At 41.9% G+C, this 22,887-nt stretch overlaps 1 protein-coding gene across 2 annotated transcripts in view; it reads right to left on the reverse strand.

The window, feature by feature from the left end:
• Window positions 1–22,361, reverse strand: part of LOC133477813 (transcription factor Maf-like) — a 57,833-nt gene extending 35,472 nt beyond the window's left edge. The window contains exons 1-3 of one of the 2 annotated variants that reach the window (XM_061773000.1): window positions 20,874–22,361; window positions 14,442–14,511; window positions 14,007–14,125 (exon numbers count right to left, since the gene is read on the reverse strand). In XM_061773000.1, coding sequence (XP_061628984.1) covers window positions 14,484–14,511; window positions 20,874–21,898 — 1,053 coding nt within the window. In that variant the 5' untranslated portion in view covers window positions 21,899–22,361 and the 3' untranslated portion in view covers window positions 14,007–14,125; window positions 14,442–14,483. Of the gene's footprint in view, window positions 1–14,006; window positions 14,126–14,441; window positions 14,512–20,873 lie in introns of those variants that run through there. The other variant, XM_061772999.1, reaches the window with a different exon arrangement.
• Between the last annotated feature and the right edge of the window lie 526 nt (window positions 22,362–22,887).

The raw sequence follows: 22,887 nt of genomic DNA on the forward strand, positions 1-22,887 counted from the left end.
GGGGGGGAGGAAATATGAAAATAAGCGTTCTGGCGATGCTGCGATTCCGAAACACAAACATCCACACGTGCAATTTTTTTACCCCTCTATTTTTTTTTTTTTCCTCTGGTGGTGTTATCACAGGGGCCAATTAGCAGGCCCCGGCTTTCTGCTCAGGCACGCGTCAGGGGACCTATAGGGGGCCTGCAGGGCTGCGAGAGGCCTCGGGGTAGCAGGAGAATTATCACTCTTTTCATCTCTCTGTCTCCAACGCATCCTCCCTCTGCTCTCGTTTCATTTCTTCACACAAAGGACCGTCTTCAAGTGTGCGTGCTGATCCACTCGGCTAAGACTGCAGATAGGCCAGAAAGTTCAATAAACAATTGGTTGATATAAAAAGTCGACACACCCCTGTTTAAATGACAAGTTGTGTGATATCAAAAATGAGACTAAGATATGTCATGGTTTCCCACCATTAATGTGACCTATAACCTATACAGCTCAATGGATTTTTTTGGATGGATTATTTTCTGATTTGCATAAGTGTGCACACCCTAATAACTGTGGCTGTGTGCAGAATTATCCAATCACATTCTAACTCATGTTGAATGGGAGTCAGCACACAACTGCCAACATTTAAAGTGCCTCTGTTTAAAGTAAATTAAAGTTCAGATGTTCTAGTAGGCTTTTCTTACTTTATAATGTGCTTTTCACACATTGACATCACAAGTTGTTTACTTTTACTTCCCATTCCGAAAAAAAAAAAATGATTCACTTAAGTTATGAATCAAATTAATGGTGGAAATGGTTTCTAAATCATTCGTTTTGGTGTAATTTTTTATTTTTTTTTATATCAGAAAACTGCCTTTGGCCATGTCGTCTTCCATGGGACAGGCAAACCTTTGTGCTCAAGTGCTACAATTAAAAAAAACATAAAATAAAACAGACAGATGGCCCAGGTTATTTGTTGATGAAGTTTTAAAAAAAGTTACATTTATGTAAAATGGTAAAATCATAATTCATTTTCATGTTTTAATATATTTATCATCATGTCAATTTTATATTTAATTAACCAATTATTTAATTAAATATATATATATATATATATATATATATATTTAATGTTTTTATAAAATATTTACATTAAACGGGGCTTACATTCCAGACACCTGAGATAAGTGAAAATCCTTGAAATATAAATATTCTATTTAAATACCCCTTAGGCATGTTTGTATGTAACATTTACGGTACTTAAATTTTTTTTTGACTAACCAATTATTTCATAAAATAAATAAACAATGGAAAATGTTTTATCAAAATACATTATTTTACCAAGACTGTTCTTTTATTATTTACAATAAATAAACTAACCAATTATTTAATGAAATAGATGAATTTTAAAAATATTTTGATTAACCAATTTTAGGAAAAATACAGCTATGTTAATGCAACAAATATTACAGGATTATTTAAAATCATAAATGATTGGGAGAATTGGATTAACGAATGTAGTGGCTGTATGTGCATACTTTGCCCTCCCCTGATTTAGCTACTCACTGAGCTGAAGTCTCACGATATGTCACGTGAGGATGGGTTGACCGTTGATGCCTATTTTACTTGAATATTTCTCAGTAAGTCCTCACTCTGCCACTTTTGAAGTGTTTTCCACTGCAATAACTATATTTGCTGTAATGTGACAGACAACAGTAGACCCCAAAGTCAGCTGATCGGGTCAAGCGCACCCGAATGAGGGAAATCGCTACAGAAAATGGATTGACTGATGTCGCAATAGGTGAAGAAGAAAAACGAGCAACTCCGCCAAGCCTCCCTGTTACGCTGTATGTGAAGTTATCGACTCGAAAAATAGCACATGGAGACAAAATGGGACCTGGTCCACGTGCATGCACAAAAACACGCCAGCAGAGAGGCGGGGGGACATCAGTTTGCGTGATGTGGGTGGCGGCGAGTGGAGGCAGTGGATAAGATAAGTGCTCTTTATTTCTGACAGAGTTGTTTAGTCGCCAACCAAAGAGGAGGACAGAGAAGGAGGAGGAGGAGAGAGTTATAGTTATGGAGCTGTCTGAGCTCTGTTGAATGAAATGTCAGCGGGAAACAAAGGTGTCGAGAGGAAGACAAAGAGCCGACGTGACCTTAGCGTGGATGCACACAAAGATTAGACAGGAAGTAGGACTAGTTTCAAATCAAATCACATCAGATAAAAGAAAACAAGCAGAAGACTATAAAAAATAGGAAGGAGATTTTCTTCAAGTATTCACTTGATTGTTGTTATGTTGTGTATTCTAAACACCACATAGCATTGCCTTAATAAAGTCAATTTAGCTTAATGCTAACTAACAACCAATGCAAAAAGGCATAGCCGAGGCCTAACGAATAGCATTGTTGTCGTGTTGTCGTGGTGTTATAGAGTAACCCTTTAAGCAACAGATATTGAAACGCCAAACATGCAGACAGACAACATAACAATTTTCACAGGCATATATTCTTTATCCTCTGAGAAAAATGACAAAGATTACAGTAGTTTACTGAGCCAATGGTGAAACTCTTCTTTGTGTGTGTCTCTATGTCTGTATTACGCTGCCCCCAGGTGGCCAAGGCGCACTCACCAGAAGAAGAAGCACAATGTCCATTGAATTGGAGCAAAGAAAATGTGGCAAAAACTCTTTAATTCCTTACATTCTATTTAAATATGGCAGAACTGTAAGTTTTTATAAATATGGAGTGCTATTATTCATATTAAAAAACAAAAAAGAATTGTTGTTTTTTTGGGGAGGGCTGGAACAGATTAATGGCATTTCCATTTGTTTCAATGGGGAAAGATGATTTGAGACAGAAGTGGTTCGAGTTATGAGCGTGGTCACGGAATGATTTAAACTCATATCTCAAGGTAGCTGTGTACATTTCCTCTGATCTTGCAGAAGCACTCCAAATCTGTCAAATTGCACTTGTGCACAGCCCACCTTCAGGTCACCCTAAAGAGTTTCAATTGGATTTAGGTCTGGGTTTTGGTTAAGCCATTCGAAAATTTCAATTTTCTTGTGGAAAATCAATAGTTTTGTTGATTTGGATGTATGTTTTGGGTCATTTTCATGGGAAAAAAAACATTACATATGAAGTGCTTAAATGTGCGTGTCGATGCAAGAAAATGAAAAAAAATAATTAAAGTAGTTAAAAAAATATAAAAAAATTCAGTTATCCCTCGCTATATCACTGTTCACCCATGATGGACTCAGAGCATCGCAGATTTTCGTAATCATATTTAAATTACTGATCAGTCGTAATTTATTTCGATATTTTTTTTATTTCTGAAGTAAAATAAGCATTTTCTATCCTAAAATATTTAGAAAACAAAATGAAAATTCATTAAAACACATATTACAAGGCATAAAATACCTGTACTGTGCAGTATAGTACAAGAGCTGTGTGGTGCTCAAAGTGTCTTTGAATGCAGCCATGATGGCGTAAATGAATTTTCATTCCGGTACATAAAGAAGGATGAAAATAATATCCAGGTTGCAGCTGTATTGCTCTTCGCGGCTGTGCATTCAAAATCTACATCACCATCAACTTCAAGGGTGAATTTTATGTTGTTAATATCACTTATGTTTAAGAGTATAAAAAAAGTGTTTAAGTGTAGAGGAAATGTTTAAAAGAGTAAGGCAGAGGTTAATAAGACTGTGTATTTAATATGTAAAAAAATAAATAAATAAATAAATAAATAAAAACAGGTTAGCCACTTCGAAGAGTTCACCAATTGCGGGGGTGGTCCAGAACCTAACGAGGGATCGCTGGAGTAATCAAACAATACAAATATAGAGGTCCATCTCAATAAATCTGAATATCATGGAAAAGTGTTTTAATTTCAGTGGTTCAATTAAGAAACTATGACTACATGCAGCATCCTGGCAGGCCTCAAACACACAGACATTACAATACGCAAGGTATTTTCTATACATTTTATGCTTGCATTTTTTGGGATGTGTTTGAATACATGTTTAAAAATGGTATTTAATTACATTTGATTATTTAATGATTTGATCATTTTGATGAATATAGCACACAGCTAAAAAAAAAAAAAAAAAAAAATCCAAAATTTCACCTCAAGAAATACAAAGACTACATAATAAACCCATTTATTTTCGAAATTAGTCAGGAATTGGCCTTCTGGGTATTTGCGCAGAGCATGTGTTTATATGCATCTTTGCTTTGTGTCACAGCAAAGTGAAAATACATTAGAGAGAGAGGAACAAGGTCTACTTTCTTATACTCGCACTTAAAAATAGATATGAGGTTATAATATAGAATACAATTTAGAAGTGCTTGGGCATATATTTTTCTGAGAAATATAAATATTAAAATAGTGTAATATAGGATTCTTTTAGTCTTGCTCTTACCCACGGTGTGTTTTAGCACTAACTTGCACAATATACTGTACCATTCACACACATCACTAGAAAAGCTGAAGTTAGTAACATAATAGTCATATATTTGCTTGCATTGAGGTATCAAACAGTCCTTTCTGATCTCGCCTTCTCTCTCACGTCTCCATGTGAAGAAAAGTATTTATTTTCATTTATGAAAACCTTTTACTCCTGAGAGTGAAAAATGCCGCGTCTGCAATACTGTGTGTGTGTGTGTGTGTATGTCAGGGGGGATGCGGTGCAATGCTGGGGGTTATTATGAAGACACTGAGATGCGACAGGAGATTCCCCTTAATTTGGGAATTGCGTTCCTCATCTATTTAAATAAACTCCATGGCACCTCACTAAAAATATGGGTGGACGACACGGGGAAGCAACGGGAGTCATAGACCAAGATTAAAATTATTTTTTTTTAAATGCAGACGCAAGCAAATATCTGTACGCAAACAAACACATACTCACAAAGGGATATGTAGTAATTAAATTGCAATGATCGCCCTATTTTAGCTTTCACTTTGATGATGGAAAAATAGCACAAGGGAAAAAGAGTCCTAATAGAACATGAAAAGATCTCGTAATTATTCAAAGGAGAGTGGTTACTGCGGCGGAGGAATGCAAGGCAAACAAATGGGAAGAAACCAAAAAAAAAAAAAAAAGCAGAAATGTGTCGAATACAAATGAACTTTGATTTGTGAAGCTCTGGCGCACTTCGCCAGCGACCCGTGCTCTGATAAACCGAACGCAAGCCATCACGCCGGCCTCTGACACTGACGTGACGACCTTCGACCTTCTTGCTGACTACAGGAGCGGAAGGAACCTGTACTTGACCTATGGCCTACGCATCTCTAATGAGCCGTTTCCCAACCCTTGCGGGATTCCTGCGTATGTCAATAAGGACGTGAGCGTGAGTGTGCATGTGTAGTGGTGATGTATGTTGTGTGATGCTGCAGATGTTCAGCCCAGGTGGGCAGATGCTAAAAACATCCCATTTTTTACTGGTCGTTCCATTCACTGACGATAACTCTGCTTTAAATTCGGTAGAACGGCATTAACGGAATTTTCACAAAAAAAATACAAATAAATAAACAAAGACCATTACATGAGTGAAAGGCGAAATCATCTACACTTTACTTCACAATTTAAACCAGTTCTCAGGTGCCTGTATAAGGCACCTGTAAGCTAAAAGTGGCTGTGACTTTTTGCTTCAGGTGCCCCATCGCCATCGTTTCAACTAAATGGAATACTAACGGAGCAGAGGCGGCGTAACCAGGGGAGCACTGGGGGCACGTGCCCACCTCGATCAGCACCCACCCCCACGCCCGCCCCGTCGGCGACTGGTTTTCAGGCGGTAAAAACTGCTCCCAAAGTACTAAATAGTGCTCTCAAAGTACCAAAAAGTGCCCACAAAGTACGGTACTAGTACTACTACTTCTACAACTACTGTACTGTACACCCCGCCCCGTGTACTGTTGGATCAAAGGAAGTCTGGGTTGCAATTGCAGAGTGGAAAACAAGAGAGAAAGACAGAAATAATAATAATAATAAAAAGGCATTTTCACTTGTGAAGGCAGTTCTTTATACACTACACTGTCTTCATGTGGTGCATGGACACATCACACACATTCATGCAGGAGCTGCTGTTGGCCACATCTCACGTCCCGACACTCTCACACGCGGACTCAGTGACATAATGGGCCATCCCGGCAGGCCCCGCCTCTTAAAGGCACCTGCATGTCTCCAACACACAGACACTACAAGTATTTTCCATAAATTTTTTCTGTGTTTGAGTACATGTTTAAAAATTGTGTTTTATTACATTTGACCGTGTTTAAAACGTGGAAGTGTTGTTCAATCGGTCTTACTATATTGCTGATTTTCAGCAATTGCGGGTGGGTCTGGAATATATTCCCTTGCAATAAACGGGGGTTCATTGTACACCACTTAGTCATGTGCGGGGTCGCTCACATTTTTAAAACCAGTTAAGAAGTCAAAAGTCGCTATGCATGCACCTTCCTTAATTTGTCAACATTAGAGCCCCACTGTGCTGACTATTGCAGGTGGAAACTTCTCAATGGTTTCCTGTGAGCAGGTGAAACAAAACACTCCCGTCTCTCTCTATACCTGTCTTCTTCCTCGGTCATTAAAAGGCTGCACTGATTCCCCCCTCCTTTTTGTCATGAATCTTTAATCAGCCTTTTTCGAGCGAGTGGGCAGTCTCAATGGGGCACCGACATGCAGCAGGGCTGCTGAGACACACTTTCGGATGTAACTTACACCATCAGCCTCGGAATTTAAAGAAAAAGGGATGGAACAACATCTCTGACAACAAGGTGCTGACAAAAAAATAATAATAAAGGATAGCGCAATTAAATTCCTCCGCACGCGACCGTGTTTACTCTCCTGTTTATAGTCGGAGGAGATTCATCAGCCGAGTGTCTCAGTGTATTTTAATACGTTTGGAGGTGCATACAAGCACAAGCAGTCATGTCACAATGGCAGTAAAGCACAGCAACTACCTGCATCCTTCTCTTTGTGTGTGTGTGTGTGTGTCGACACGCCGGCCCCCGCGCACACAATAACGGCGTGGCCTCAAGTAAATGAACAAATAAAATATCTGTGAAGGACTACAAGCTGTTCATTAATCTTTCCCTTCCTCGGTATCACACTCCTCCCTCGTTTCCTCGATCCTCCTCCTCTTCCTGTAAATGAGTGATTTATCAGCCTTAATTGCCACTCGGCACCAGTTTGCATGGTCACGTGACCGCCAAATGGCGGCGTGTGATAAATACGGGCAGAAAATGAAAACCCCGCAAAGACTGCTGCACTGCCGGTGTCACATCTGGAGGGCACGGGTGCGTTTGGGACATGCAAGGACGAGAGAAATCGGCTTGATGGATACAAAAGCGGAGATTACGATGTCGTTTTATGTATTGGTAATGGCAAGTGAATTGAATATGTTGTTTACGCACCTCCTATGCTCTGTGCATCCCATTTGTACCTTGTTTTAGACACCACACCACGCATAAACGTATCTGCAACGTGTGTTTGCCTGCGTAAAATAGCTCAAAATCCCCACGACAAAAACATAAAGACGAAGAACACATTTACTGGTAACCATGACTGGCAAAATAGGATGCACTGCAAATATTAAAAAAAATTAAAATTATATTATATTTATATTAAATTATAAAAATGTATGGCGCCTTGTTTGATGTACTGTATACCAAATGTAGCATGCAAAAAATGCATAATAACGCAAGTAGAGTTTGTTTTGTACTCACTAGGTAAAGCTTCACAATCGAATGAAATCAGATACAAAAGCTCTAATATCGTGGTTCTCAAAGTGTGGTACGCGTACCACGAGAAGCACACAGACTCACACCAGTGGTGTGTGGAAGAATCACTGCCCAAGTACAGTTAAGTTGTATTTCACTATTTTTTAGCACAATACATTTGCATTAAATCTTTACAAATCTGTTTTTAAACTTATATTAGGTATTTTTTAATTCAACTTTTATGCCCAATCAATTTTGATTGAATCATTATTTAATAATATATATATTTTGGATTTTTCTATATTTAATGTTCAAACTGTGCATAATGTTACAGTGATTTAAACAATTTTTTTAAACCAGCACAGTACATTTGTTAAATACAGTAATACATATACATTTAATGTTTTGGACTGCTTGTGCTAACCAGTCGTCCACCGTGCCGGCCAGTGATTTACAGCCATATCTAATATACTTTTTTAGAAATAAAACCTGTCGTTTTTGGTGAGCTACTGTATTATTAATGTTGATCGTGAAGGTGGTATCGGGAGCCTTTATGGAGCTGAAATGGCTTAAACTGTGATGTTTTCATACACCTTAAATAATATTAGAAGTAGTTTTCAGTATGACTTAATGGAGCTCTACGCCACTGCACACCAAAAAATCATATTGTTTACTGAATTGGATCTGGCATTAGAGCGTACCCTAAAGCAGTGGCCGCTGAGCATAGGTTTTGGCCGGGTAAAGAAGCGTGTGTGCAAGCAGGTCGCAGCAGAGTGATTCCGGCCGTTGTACGCGCCTTTTCTTTTTCTTTTCTTTCTTTATTTGTCTGTATTAGTTCACTGGTTTCCCCCCTGCCACTTAAAATTAATGTCATCCGGCGTAAAATAGAGGCTGAAAGCTAAAATTCAGCACTTTTCCAGCAATGCTGTTATTTATCAAGCTAACAAGGAGCCGATGCATCGCGTTTCAGCCGGGGCCCGGGAAATATGTGCCATTAACGCTCGTCGCCGGCGCTTCCACGTTGCCAGGGACGGACGGACAACGCGAGACAGTTAAGACGAGACGTGCGAGGAAACGCGCACATTGTGTCCACCCAAAGGCGTCGCCGTGATACATAATCTGCATGTGTATGTATGAGAAGTGCTGCTGCTGACGGCTATAAAAATAGGATCCTTCAGGGCCTACACAAGACACAGTTTGGCGCCTTGAATAAATCATGTTGCCAGAGTGAGCTTAGCGCTCATTTTCTGCTGCGGAAGGAAACACGTCCCGAGGACTGTTAGCATTGTGCCGTGTTAACATCTCCGCAGCGTGCCACTGTTGGAATTCGATTAGACGCAGAGGTGGCAAAAGTACTCGTGCGCTCGGCTTATGTACAAGCACAGGGACACTGGCGCCTTGACTTATGAGTTGAATTTCTTCCTCAGAACACTCGCAATGCTAGTTTTAGCATGGATGTCGCGGCAATTACAAACCTTTAAACGAGTTATATTATAATACAACACATGCAGACAGAGCATACGATAATATTCTCTGCAAAAATGACTAATATTATTTCAGCTTACTGAGTCACTTAATTGTGACCGTCTGCTTCGTGTATTATTATTATTATATTATTATTATTATATTATGTGTCTGTAGGAGCAGCACATTGTCACTGGGAATTCATTAATTCATTCATCTTCCGTATAGATAGATAGATAGATAGATAGATAGATAGATAGATAGATAGATAGATAGATAGATAGATAGATAGATAGATAGATAGATAGATAGATAGATAGATAGATAGATAGATAGATAGATAGATAGATAGATAGATAGATAGATAGATAGATAGATATAGATATTTGTTGAACAAAACAACATTCTTGAATAATCGAGGATAAACCTCCAATACGCATTTTCAGGATTGGTCCCCATAAAAAAAAAAAAAAAAAAAGATTTGAAATAAAATAAAAATGAAAAAGTAAAAACTTTTAAATGAAATAATATGGGGAGAAAAAAATGACAAAAATTAAAACAAAGAACAAAAAAAGGAAACAAATCCCCAAATTGGTGAATCCACAGGTTCTTAAAATCTTAAGTAGAGTAGCGGGAGCCTCCGCGGTGATGCAAGGGGAACAAAGTGCGTGTTCGCAGTGCGAGGAGAAGAAGGAGGATGCTGAAGGCGGCAGGAAGGCTGCAGGCTGAAGGCTGCAAGCCATACGTGAAGAAAACATGAGATCGCACTGCTTTCCTCACTCAATCACGCTGCGAGCACCCAGTCGCAACCCGAGGACAACAGTCGCTCAGAGGCACACACACACACACAGGGTGGTAACATCTTTACAACTAATTACGTTTGAATAAAACAACACAATCCGGGCAAACAAGTGAAAACCTCAGAGAGATGATTGTATATTAACATAAGTTGAAAGGGGGAGCTGATGTTTGGAGGTGTGACTCCGGGGCGTAGCTTTGAGATTAAGCAGAAAGCAATAGAAGAAAAATAAAACACTTAAAAGAAAAAAAAAAAGATTAAAATCTATACACACAGTTCTGTGTTTGGCGTGTGTATCTTTAAATCTGCTGATGGTTAAATAAATGCCCTGTTTTATGTTGAACACAAACAAGCACTCAAGTCAGAACAGGCTTAATAACGATTAACTTCGGGGTGTTAAGAGTTTCACTGCAAGGAACAGAACCAGCGTTTATGTACGATATTCGCTGTATTTGGTACACCGGCACATTTATAATGTTCGTTTTTTAAATATGTTCTTATTCTCGTCATTGGACTCTTGACATGATCTCATTATTTAAAGGCAGACTGTACATTCTCATGGTCCAAGAATGTCATGATGGCCTCCTCTTCTGCTGACTCCATGTTGTCATGTTCTAATGGCATCATGTATTCGTGTTCTAAAGCACAGGTGTCAAACTCAAGGCCCGCGGGCCAGATCCAACCCGCCACATAATTTTATGTGGCCAGTGAAGTGCGCCGACTTAATGTTTTTTTGCGAAAGTATAAAAAAATATCGACTTGTCTTCACTTTCAATAAAACTGAGAAATTACCAGGCTTTTTTGTTACCAAGCACTCGTTAAAAATAAGTTGTACAATAGCTGAACAAACCATTTTTTACTGGCTCCTGATTTCAAAAGTAATAATATGAGACAATCACACAGCTAATGGTTAGCACGTCTGCCCCACAGGCCAGTGATCCGGGTTTGAATCTCCATTTGGGAGCTTCAGTATTCCCCCTCTTGATTGTCCATCCATCCATTTTCTGAGCCGCTTCTCCTCACTAGGGTCGCGGGCGTGCTGGAGCCTATCCCAGCTGTCATCGGGCAGGAGGCGGGGTACACCCTGAACTGGTTGCCAGCCAATCGCAGGGCACATACAAACAAACAACCATTCGCACTCACAGTCACACCTATGGGCAATTTCGAGTCTCCAATTACTGCATGTTTTTGGGATGTGGAAGGAAACCGGAATGCCCGGAGAAAACCCAGCCAGGCACGGGGAGAACATGCAAACTCCACACAGCCGGGGCCGGGGATTGAACCCGGGTCCTCAGAACTGTGAGGCTGACGGTCTAACCAGTCGTCCACCGTGCTGCCTCAATTGTGTATTTTTTATTTTATTTTTTTAACAAATCAAGACTAATGTTCAGTTCCCACGTGGTCTGTTCATTTTTACAAATTATTAAGTAATCCAAGGTGTTGAAAATAGCTTGAGCGCAACTCTATTAACGCTCTTGGCCACTTCAACTGTCTGACAAGCGTCGTATATCTCCACCTCTTAACTCTGCGGAAGCTTCGCGGAATTGCACTGCCTCCATTTTGAAAGTCCGTAGATTTTTTGGGGGACAAAAAAAGAGTGAAAATCGGTTAGATACATTTGAGTAGGCTTGTTTTGTTTAAAATGAAGTGCTTTAATGCTTCTGCTAAGAAGAAACAAGTCAGCCACCAAGGTAAGATTGTGTGTAGCTTACTCAGCTCATTGCTTTATTTATTGCATCATTCATGGCTCTAAGATTTTTTAAAACAAGTTTTGGAAGATGACATACCCACAGTCGTTAGCTTTTGTTAAATATTAAAGTTTAATAAAGTGAGCACAGACTTTGACCGTCACAGCTGGTGGCAGTGATGTGATGCGTCCATAACTTCTAATCAATGGCAGCGGAATTAATTTGCGGTTTTTTTGTTGTTGTTTTTTTTAGCTAATTATGGATAGAAATTAGCGATTGAACATGATTATGGGGAGGTGTTTTGATGATTTTGGTGCGGAACAGTATATGACAGCAAGATGGCGTTTTTTTTTGTTTTTTTTTAATTCCTTGAATAGTAGTCATTTGGAGATGGGAGGATTCTGCCCGACATCGATGAAATGTAAAATTTATTTATAAATCGATTTTCTAAAGCATTTGTCCTCATTAATGCCACGGGTAATCGGAGTCAATCTCAGCTGACCTTGATACACCGCGTCTTTAATCTTCAGGCAACAAAACATTTTGAGAATGACAAAGTATTTAATGTTCGCCTCCAAAAGAAAAGAGCAAACAGCCAAGTGTTCGTCCTGCTGCACTGTAAACTTAGCTTGTGCTGATCTTGTAATTTCCTAGATCCAGCCTCTCAGCTGCACTGTAAAACCTGATGTGTCCACTGAGTGCGTTTGTGTGTGCGCGCGCTGGGGGTTCGAGTCAGAGTTGTATTACAGTGCTGCTGATGAGTCGGCCGGCCGCGAGGCTGATACCTCGCCGCGTCCAGCACATTGACCAGGCATTTAGATAAAGCCTTCGATCTTCCAGCAGCACAGAAGGTCACCGCCTGCCTCTGGTTTCCCTGCCGGTCTGTCTGTCCTCCCCGCGGAAATGTGTCCGTATTCCAATCAGAGTGATCCGAGTACTCCCGCAACCTCTCTTCGGTTTCACCACCAAGGCCGAACAATACTAAGTGCGTCCGTCTGAATCGTTCAATTGAAATAGCAAAACATGCCGGGCGATGCTGTTCCACAGTGTGCTGGTAATACACATTCAAATGCCTCAAAGTAAGAAAAAAAAGAAGAAGAAAAAAGCAACCTTGATTCAGATTTGTACCAACATTGAATGGGTACTTCCTTGGCCCATGTACCACGTAATCATTTATGAAGACTTTATGCCTATCAAGCTTATGCCTCGCTCTTTTGCTTAAACACACTTATCGACAATCGGGCCAAATTTGACAATTTTTCTTGCCTTTCAATCAAAGTCAGCAACAGACAGATTCTCGGATGTCTCTGAAAGATTATCCTGAGCTTCTATCCTGAGGTGCAGGGCCTGTAATGAGTGACGGTCAGGGCCGACAATCGTAATTGTTGAACCTCTTCAATATTTACGATGGCAAATCTATCAGCAGGGTACAAACAAACTGACCATCGGGCCAAATTTGGACATTTTCCCTTCCTTTCGATCAAAGTTAGCAACGGACGGATTTCTCTGAAAGACTACCCTGGGCGATTAACCTGAGGTATGGAGTGTGTTAAGAGTCACGGTAAGTGCCAACAACCATAAATGTTAAACTGTTGAATATTTATGATGGTAAACCCTTAAGCAGGGTACAAACGTAAATATTGAAAATTTTTCATCCCTTCTTTCAAAGTCTGCAAAAGATTCTCAGTTGTCTCTGAAAGAGTATCCTGGGCGAACATCCTGTGGTGTGACGTCTGTTAAGAGTGATATTTCCTCCGTGATCTTTATGGAAAACCAACAATCGTAAATGTTAAACTAGTTCAATAATAAAGATGGCAAATCCTTTAGCGGAAGACAAACATACCGACAATCGGGCAGAATATTTGCATTTTCTCTCTTGCATTTCAAATCAGCAAAGGACATTTTTTTATATATTGCTGTAAGATTATCTTGAAGTGTGAGGTCAGGCCAACAATCGCAAATGCTGTTGAATAATTACGATCCCTAACACTTAATGTGTTTGGTCAACACTGAGTTTGGCCAAACCACAAACTCAGTGATTGTGTGGCGATAAAGAGCGATAACCAATCAGGAGGCAACTTGAAGCTCGAAAAATGACACCGCAATGTAATTAGCAGATAAGCAAACAGTTAGCCAACTAGCTTCTTCTATTTCTTCTTCTCCGATTGGAACTAGAACAAACATCGTTAAGCGTGTGCTGTGTTGGTCATCTCAAGTACACAACACAGAGCAGTAAGCGCAAGTACGGCGATTTTTTTTCCTTGTCATAAGTGTGGTCTCTAACATTTGATGAAAAATCAGTATGTTTATGCTGGAGTCTCTCATCCACTCCCATCTGCCGTGTCTGTCGGATGTGAACTATAAATAAAGTCAGAAATACCCGCACAGCGTCTGGCTCCTCGGAGGGAGCGGAGTGGGGTGAAGGAGGTTCACGGGGTCAGCGCATGAAGTGAAAGCTTTTCGGCCTCGTCAGACTCCCTCCTGTCAATCAAGCACGTTTTTGTCAGTGAGCGAGGGAGAGAGAGGAAGGGGTGCGGTCGTCCACGGAGATAAATATCAAATGCATCTAATCTTAAAAAGCTCCTCGGGGAGTCAGCTGTCAAAAATCTGCACGGAAATAAATGGGCACGCGCACAAGTGCTTTGTCCGCAAAAAAATCTTGTCTGACACTTCCTCATTTTTTACACAGATTTATTTCACTAAATCTTTCCTGTCCGAATTATTTCGGAACCTTCTGGGGCTCACGGAAGGAGAAGTAGTAGTAGTTTAAAGTATTTGTGCTAAAGACGCAGGTTACCTCTGACTGAGGGTGACGGGACGTTGAAGTCCAAATTCTCGATCACAGATGGAGGAATTTTCTCGACGTCCTGCAAAGTAAAAAACAGACGAGGAAACAGGATTAAAAGACAGAAAATACTAATCACATTTCTGATCAAATATATGGGAAACATTTTAACTGACTCAATGTGTTAATAATTCAAAACGATGGCACAAAACGTTAAGCGGTACAAACCGGAACCGTTCTGAGAATCATCTTTCATCTTTAAAATGGATTTGGTATGTTACGATACGGCGGACGACTGGTTAGCACATCTGCCTCACAGTTCTGAGGACTGGGGTTCGAATCCCGGCCCCGCCTGTGTGGAGTTTGCATGTTCTCCCCATGTCTGCGTGGGTTTTCTCCGGATACTCCGGTTTCCTCCCACCACCCAAAAATATGCGTGGTAGTTTGATTGAAGAGTCTAAATTGTCCCTAGGTGTGAATGTGAGTGCGAATGGTTGTTTGTTTCTATGTGCCCTGTGATTGTCTGGTGACCAGTTCAGGTCTCTCGCCCGAAGATAGCTGGGATAGGCTCCAGCACGCCCGCGACCCTAGTGACGATAAGCGGAACGAAGATGAATGAATGAATAAATGTTACGATACACATTCTCTTCGTTTTGTTGACTGAATGTGCCTCCATGAATTTACATGAAAAGACATTAAATGCACAAATCATCCAGATTACAAGACTCGTGTACATTTAACATTCGTATTAAGAGACAAGTGCCATTCAAAAGACAGTCCAGAAGAACTGAAGTCATAAATCTTCTTCCTTAAAAAATAACCACTCGGCCGCGCTTCTTGTGGGGAGAAACGAGGCTAAAAAGGGACACAGCAGATTAAAGCAGACTCTCTCTCAATCTAACAATGCGAACCATTCACGTCTCCGTAATCCGACTCAACACCGGGCCAAGTGGACTGCGACCCTTTTGGCTGCGCTTGACGACGGTCAATATGTACGACTGGATTGAAACCACAGAGAATCAAGTCGTACCGGGAGAAAATTTCAAAAGAATTTAGCAGAATTTCTTACAGAATTAATTAGTAGAACATGAACAATATTAGGGGGGTACCGTTAAAATATCTTCTGGTTTATCTTTATTATTAAGGAAGTAATTCCACTAAGTTCAAGATGGGTACATTGATGGGGAAATAAATATATATATATATATATATATATATATATATTCACAAATTTAACAAGCTATCGTTCGCCTGATTCCCTAAGTCATTTTTCATTTACTGTCACAATATTAATAAAACAATACCAATGTGCTTGCTATAAAGTGTGTTTTTTCTTGGTTTGTGTAGATTCTCAGTCATCCAGGTCATGGTAATCTGAAAATGTAGCATTGATGAGGGAAAGAAATTGAAATCCGATTTAAAGAGATTAGCAGACAAAAATGTTGCTTGTAGGTATATGGCAAGTCATAAGTACAGTCAACTGATGCTACATTTGCACAATGAGTGCAATATGGGAAGTACAGTATAATATTTTTGACAGAAATTCATGATGACATAATTCCAGGAGTTATTATAATTTCATGGAAATGTGCTACTAGTCAAAAACTGCTCCGGAAAGAAGTTTGTTTTTAGAGCGGCTTCTCCACTATCTTTGTGGAATATTTGGAAAGTTGTTTTGAAAAAAATATATACTTTCATGGAGTGAATGACTGCTAGTTAGTCGCTGTGATGCTCATGTTGATCATTGCTTTCCTAATTGAAGATGAATCAAGTCTTATCTATCTGCAAAATTAAGAAGTGATCTTAACTTTTCCCAATTTTCGCGTACATTCCCGTGAGACTGCGTTGCACAGAAGCGTGTGCCATGAACGTTCCCGCACATGTCCGCCTGCTCTGCATGTGTGTACTTCGTCCAAATAAATTGCAACACACGCACACACACGGATTGACAGGTAGGGCGCGGGGCCCACATGCTACATGGCAGCAGCGTGTGGGGTCAAGGCCTTTCCCAGGTGCAAATTCACAGACAGAGAGAGAGGGAGAGAGAGAGAAGGGGAGGGAGGGGGAGAGTTCGGAGGTTGGGCACAACATGGCGGGTCACCTTGCTTTGCTTTCGAGATCAATGTCTGTTTGACTGGCAGAGAGACGCACAAAAGCGTGTGAGTGGCCGCTCGCTCGCTTCATTGAGATGCAGCAACAAACGCGCACCACGCCGGTCTCGCCTGCAGCTCCGCAAGCGTGTGTGCGCGCGCACCGACCGCATTTGCGTGACGCACGCCTCCTCCTCGCTTCGTGTTCACCGCACGCCGTCAAAAAAACTCGCAGCGGACTCCGTCCGTGGCTGTTAAAAGCCGCAAAGGAGACATCGGGAGTCACTGAATCCTTAATTAGCTGAATGTTCCACCTCTCGGATGCAAACTCGGCATCTGCAAGCATATATAGCGTTTGGGAAGGGGGAAAAAATCACTTTTGTAGCATATTTGTTAAAATATTCCGTATATAAATTAATAGTAAAACATGATCTGTGGAGAAAAAAAAATCAGCCACCTCTGGCCTTATCTTGTGCCTCTAGTTTGATATACAAGAAACCACCACGCCCGAGAAAAACAACCAATCAGAGACAGACGGCTTGACTTACGAGGTGTAAGGCCCAAAACGAGATTTTTACCTAAAAAGTCCACCTAACAAAGAAAATAATGGTCAGTGTTTTTGATTGAGATGCACTGTTGAGAGTTGATTATTGCAACTAACTACTAATTAACGACAAAGTGCTTGTGTTTTTGACATACTTGGCAAATAAAGAGGATTCTGATTCTGATTGCATTGGTTGTGTACAACTGTACTGTAACATACTTAGAGCTGGTTTTCAAATGGTTCGGTTATCCTTTTTAGCTACACGAGACTCAAAACATTGGAAAAGGTTCTTGCGATGATCCAGTGCAGTAGTGGACCACTGCAAGCTAAAAATCCAATGATAAAGTCTCACGAGTAGATCTCAATAAAAACAGAGCGGTACCATTATCGTTGGAAAGACTATTATATCATAATATTGCGGCATATTACTAAAATAGTTCCCCTAGAAACTGAGGACCTCTGGTGACAGTTCTTGTTGTGGATCTTGCAGGTCTACCTTATGTTGTGGCTGCCGAGCGGGAGTGGTCATTTGGATTGGATTCAGACCTTCACAATACCTCACACTCACACACACTTCTGAAGATGACAGGACAAATTGAATTCCAAGTTACATAAGTCAGGGCGAGCCAGTCTGTCAGTGCAGGTGCCCGCGAGGGACGCGGCGTGAATGCCAGCCATTTAAATCGCTTTAAATGTAAATGTTTATTGTGCCGAGTGATGCAGATGCAGATCAGTCGGAGGAGATTGGAAATGTATCGAACGTACGCTTGTCTTTCCCAGAACACGAACTGCAAATTAAAGAAGAATATGATTTGCTCGGGTAATGCAAAACACTTTCCACTATAGAGGACAACACGCTGGCTTTTCTCCATCTCGACATTTTATTACACCTTCCTTTTTCTTTGTTTGTTTGTTTTTTGGGGGCTGACATAACCAAAGTACAGAACAAGCTCCACAATGTCATGATCAAATGACTTTGTCCCATAGATTTAATGCACTTAGCACCCTTTTGTGGATGCTAATTCCGAGGCATGAAAGTGAGCTACGTCGCCATGATTCGCATGTCAATACTGATACCATTTCAAAGTGATTTCCCATAGTTGACCGTAAAAGTGCACGGCCCCAATACCGTGACAAGGGGACAACTGCATTATCTTAAATAACTTCATCACAGGGCGAGACTCTGAAGTGAGTGACGAGTCAATACGTAGCGAGGCGGAGAATTAATAATGCGGCCTACGTATGTGCAACGTGCGTCTTTCAAGCGGGACAGGAAACGCTCAAATGTTGTTTTCCTGTGCCCGCTTGCTGCTTCTTCAACACGGGAAGTTGAACTTGCCCAGAACGTGCACACACAGAGACACACAACACATAAACAGATTTTCCACACACCATAATCAGCAATGTTGCACTTTCGCTAACAATGGATGCATGGCAGCTGTACAGGAATGTCCAGTTCTGGGTTGTAATTAAGTAGAAGGCTATATTGACCTCATCAGATAGGAAGGCCATAAATTAGTGGATACACACACACACACACACACACACACACACACACACACACACACACACACTGAAAGGCTTCTCCAGAACATTCCTCGGCTCGTTTATCATGAGGAAAGAGCAGCAAATCAGCCAGCCAAGCTACAAACAAAATCATCATCCGGGTTATACGAAACCATCAACTCACTCGGGACCACAGAGAGCCAGGTGGCAGGTCACAGTGTGTGTGTGTGTGTGTGTGTGTGTGTGTGTGTGCGCGCGTGTGTGTTTGTTTGCGCACAATGAGAGCTGACTATGCACCAGCTGCGCATTCAAACACTTGACCACGATGCAAAGTTTCCATAAGAAACGCACACATTTGAAGAAGAACCAATAAAGGCACTCTCATTGTGTGTGCGCGCGCACACACGTGGACGCGCGCGGGCACGTGCACACATCAACACTGCATGTGCTGCATGCATGGTGACCTTGCACAGAAGCTTTGTTCTTTCAAGCCATGCACGTCTGCAGGAAGCCAGTCGGCCTGAAGGACTTTGAACGCCTCATGTGGCCCTTCAGTGTGCGTTTTTTTTTTATTTTAGTCTACTTAAATTGGAGAGTTTTTACACTAAGGTAAAAGTGGCAGATTGTCTTCACACAGTGAAACTGTAATATTATCATGCCATATCTGCCATTTCAGAATTGCTATAAAATATTAGTTTCACATCCATATCTGCACGTTAATTGTTTAAAATATTGGAACATGTTTCATTTTCCTCACTAAACGTGATTCCATTTTAGCACGTTTTTATTTATATTGAATCTACATTAAATAGATTTTTTTTCGTGAGTCTTTTTCCTTTTGTTTTTTTTGTTTGTTTGTTTTTGTACAGAGCGAATCCAACAAGTGGACGCGTGTCAAGTGAAAAAGTGCAAGTTTACTCAAAACTTAATCATTGACGAGCTCCGTTGCACACAACGCTCACATCTGGCCTTCGCAGTACGTTATTTAAAGTATTACATTTTTGATAACTGCTTTGCGCAACAGGTGAAGGCCACCACTTGTATCATGTAGGGAAAAAAAACATTTTCCAAGAATGAATATTCACATTAACCTCTTAATGATAATACACTATGGGCTCGAAAATAAAATAGACATTCGGGGTCTCAATGTTTGCCGAGTTATATCAGTGCGTAAAATGCGCATTGTCCTTCCACTTCGAGTAGACATTTATTTCCAATCTATGCTCGTATAACTGACATATTTTTGTTGTTTTCCTCATCAGGCGGAAGCAAAGTCACACAACACAAAACAGGTTTGTGCTCTGGTCGACACACTAGCGGAGAGTCACGAACAGACCGTGCGTAATCGACAACACTCCAATAAGAAAGAAAACACTGTCAGAAGAAAGCATGTTTTTTTTCATGTTTATTGCTGTATTGTGTATTTATCTAAGATTCACATTGGCTGCTACATGATGCTTAACACTGGGAGAACGTCATATATTTTTCAAACAGTTGATTTAGCGTGCACGACCCATACAGGTCTCTGCGTCGAGTCCTCCAAAGTGCAAAACACTGAAGAGGTCGTTTTTAGGCAAATATTTGGCCCACTTGTTGACGTAATGGCCAATTGCGTTTGTGCGTCATTAGGATGAATTAAAATAGTCTGTCGGTGAATCCCGAATACAACAGTTGATTTATTTCACTGTCACACCGACGTGAGTGGGCTCCAAAAAGGACGCGTGAAAGTGTGTCAAGGTCCAAGTGACGCGTGGATGTGGTCCAGATCCCGTTAAAGGCGATGAGGCTGAGCAATGCAGTCAAAAGAAAAAACGGAAAATAACATACACACAAATAAAAAAGAGAGAAAGGAAACATGACCAGGATGCATGGCTTCACAGTCGTTTCTCTTTTTTTTTGTATTATTTTTATTTTTTTTCCTTGACAAAAATTATCCAAACTTGTGCAGTTTTAGTTTGGATGTTTTCACAAGGGGGAAGGGGAGGGGGGCTCTGAAAATAACAACATAAAGCACTCAGAACGCACACAAAACAGGAAAATGAATTGCTGGCATTGCGCGTGACGAAAGTGAGCCAACGAGAAGCGACGAGGAATCATTGAAACACAGAAAACATGACAAGCTTGAGAGTTATCGATGCAAAAGCCGAACTCCAAAGTCCGCCAACTCGTCATTGTCACCCAGAAACGCAAACATCTTTCTTTTTGACGGCACGAGCTGTCGTTATGTTGCGCGCAAATGTAAAACAACAACAACAACAAGTTTTGGTTGAGTTCGCTCGAGTGGAGTTTTAGGCGGGGACTCACATGAAAAACTCCGGGGACGAGGGGTTGTGGTCGCTGCCGGAGCCCCCGTTTTCTCTGAAGCCGGTGGTGATGAGCTTCTCGTACTTCTCCTTGTAGGCGTCCCTCTCCCTGGCCAGCCGGGAGATCTCCTGCTTGAGGTGGTCCACCTGCTGGATCAGCTGCGTCTTCTCGCCCTCCAGGACGTGCCGCTGCTGCACCCGCTTGTAGCGGCACGACTGGGCATAGCCGCGGTTCTTAAGCGTCCTCCTCTTCTGCTTGAGACGGATCACCTCCTCCTTGCTGACCCCGCGCAGCTGCCGGTTGAGCTCCCGCACTGACATGGTGACCAGCTGCTCGTCCGAGAAGCGATCGTCCAGGCGCAGGTGCGGATGGTGGTGGTGGTGGTGGTTGTTGTTGTTGTTGCCCCCTGCGCCGCCGCCGCCGCCGCCGCCGCCTCCGCCGCCGGACTGGGACCCGGAGGACGGGTGGTGTGCCCCCGCGTGGTGGTGATGGTGGTGGTGATGGTGGTGGGGCGCGCCGGTTTGCGCCGCGGCCGCAGCGATGACCGCCGACACCACGGCGGCCGCCGAGCCCATCTCCTCCCCGGCCATGGCGCCCGCCGGGGCCGCCCCCCCGGCGAACTGCTGCCCCCTGGCATAGCCGTCGAAGCTCTGGAGCGGGTGGCTGCTGCTGATCAGCGCCTCTACGGCGTCCTCCGGGCTGAAGCCCAGAGCCTCGGGGTTGAGCTGCTGTTGGTAGCCGGTCATCCAGTAGAAATCCTCCAAGTGCGCTTTCTGCTCGCTCCCTGATCCCGGACTGGGCGCCGAGAAGCTTGGAGAGGGGGGAACCGAGCTGCAGGGCGTGCTCATCGGGGTGGAAGACAGGGATCCCCCGGCGACCAGGCGGCTGCACTGGCTGATGCTGCGATCGGGCTCCAGCGGCTCCTTTTTCACTTCAAACTTCATCAGATCGAAGTCATTAACATATTCCATGGCCAGGGGACTGGTGGGCAGGTCGGAGTTGCTCATTGCCAGCTCTGATGCCATCCTCTTGCTGTTGACAGTCCTCCAAAGGGGGTGAGGAGCGCCTGTCAAAGTGGGCTGTTGAGACACGCACTGAGCCAGCTTGATTTCTTTTTTTACTTCAAGCGGAGGAAATGTTCAAAATTTTTGAAAATAAAAACATAAAAACAGAAGAAATACAGTGCGCTCCTCGCACTGATTCGCTTCGGGAAAGAAGTTTGGGTGAGGTTTTTTTTTTGTTTCTGTTGTTCTAGTATATATATATATATATATTTTTTTTTTGAATGTGTTCCCCTTCGGTGTGACGCAGTGGAGCAGCAGCGGCGTTCCCTGCCTGTCTCCCGGCGTGCGTGAGTCTGAGCGCCGCTCTGCCTCTTTCTGCCATTTAACACTTCATGGCTCCTTTTAGGATTAGCGCACCAATTTGAGGAGGCTCACGTATGTGTCCCGGGCAAATAGTTGCCTGCCGCTGCTGCTGGAGGAGGAGGAGCAGGAGGGGAGAAGAAAAAAAGAGGACTTGAAGGGTGGAGGGTAAAAAAAAAAAAAAAAAAAAAAAACTCCACCCAGGGATTGATAGATTTTTTTTCTTTACATCTTCTCTAAAAAAAAAAAAAAAAAGCGTTGCTCATTTTAGAAGCGACGTGAAGTCACAAAGCTAAAATTAAGCGAGAGTGACAATGAGGTGCAGCAGCTCATTAGCATAATACAAGGTAAACGTCTGTAAAATGGACACAAAGTCTATTTTTGTTTGTTTGTTTTTAACGCATTTGAAGCAATTGGGCATGTGGGGCGTTCGAATGCACAACGCAATTTGTGTTTTCTCTTATCAATTACATTAATTGGCAACAATGAAAAAAGTTTAACATTCACTATAACGTGTAAATATCATATCATAAAGCATGACGTCGATGCTCCCTTAAAAAAAAAGGAATAAAAAGACAGCTTGCCAAACAAAAAGCAGAAGCAGCGAAGTGAGCGTGTGTCTGCGACCGCGTGACAGCTTTTAGAAACCC

This window comes from Phyllopteryx taeniolatus, chromosome 5, assembly GCF_024500385.1.
Source record: "Phyllopteryx taeniolatus isolate TA_2022b chromosome 5, UOR_Ptae_1.2, whole genome shotgun sequence".
Classification (NCBI taxonomy): Eukaryota; Metazoa; Chordata; class Actinopteri; order Syngnathiformes; family Syngnathidae; genus Phyllopteryx; species Phyllopteryx taeniolatus.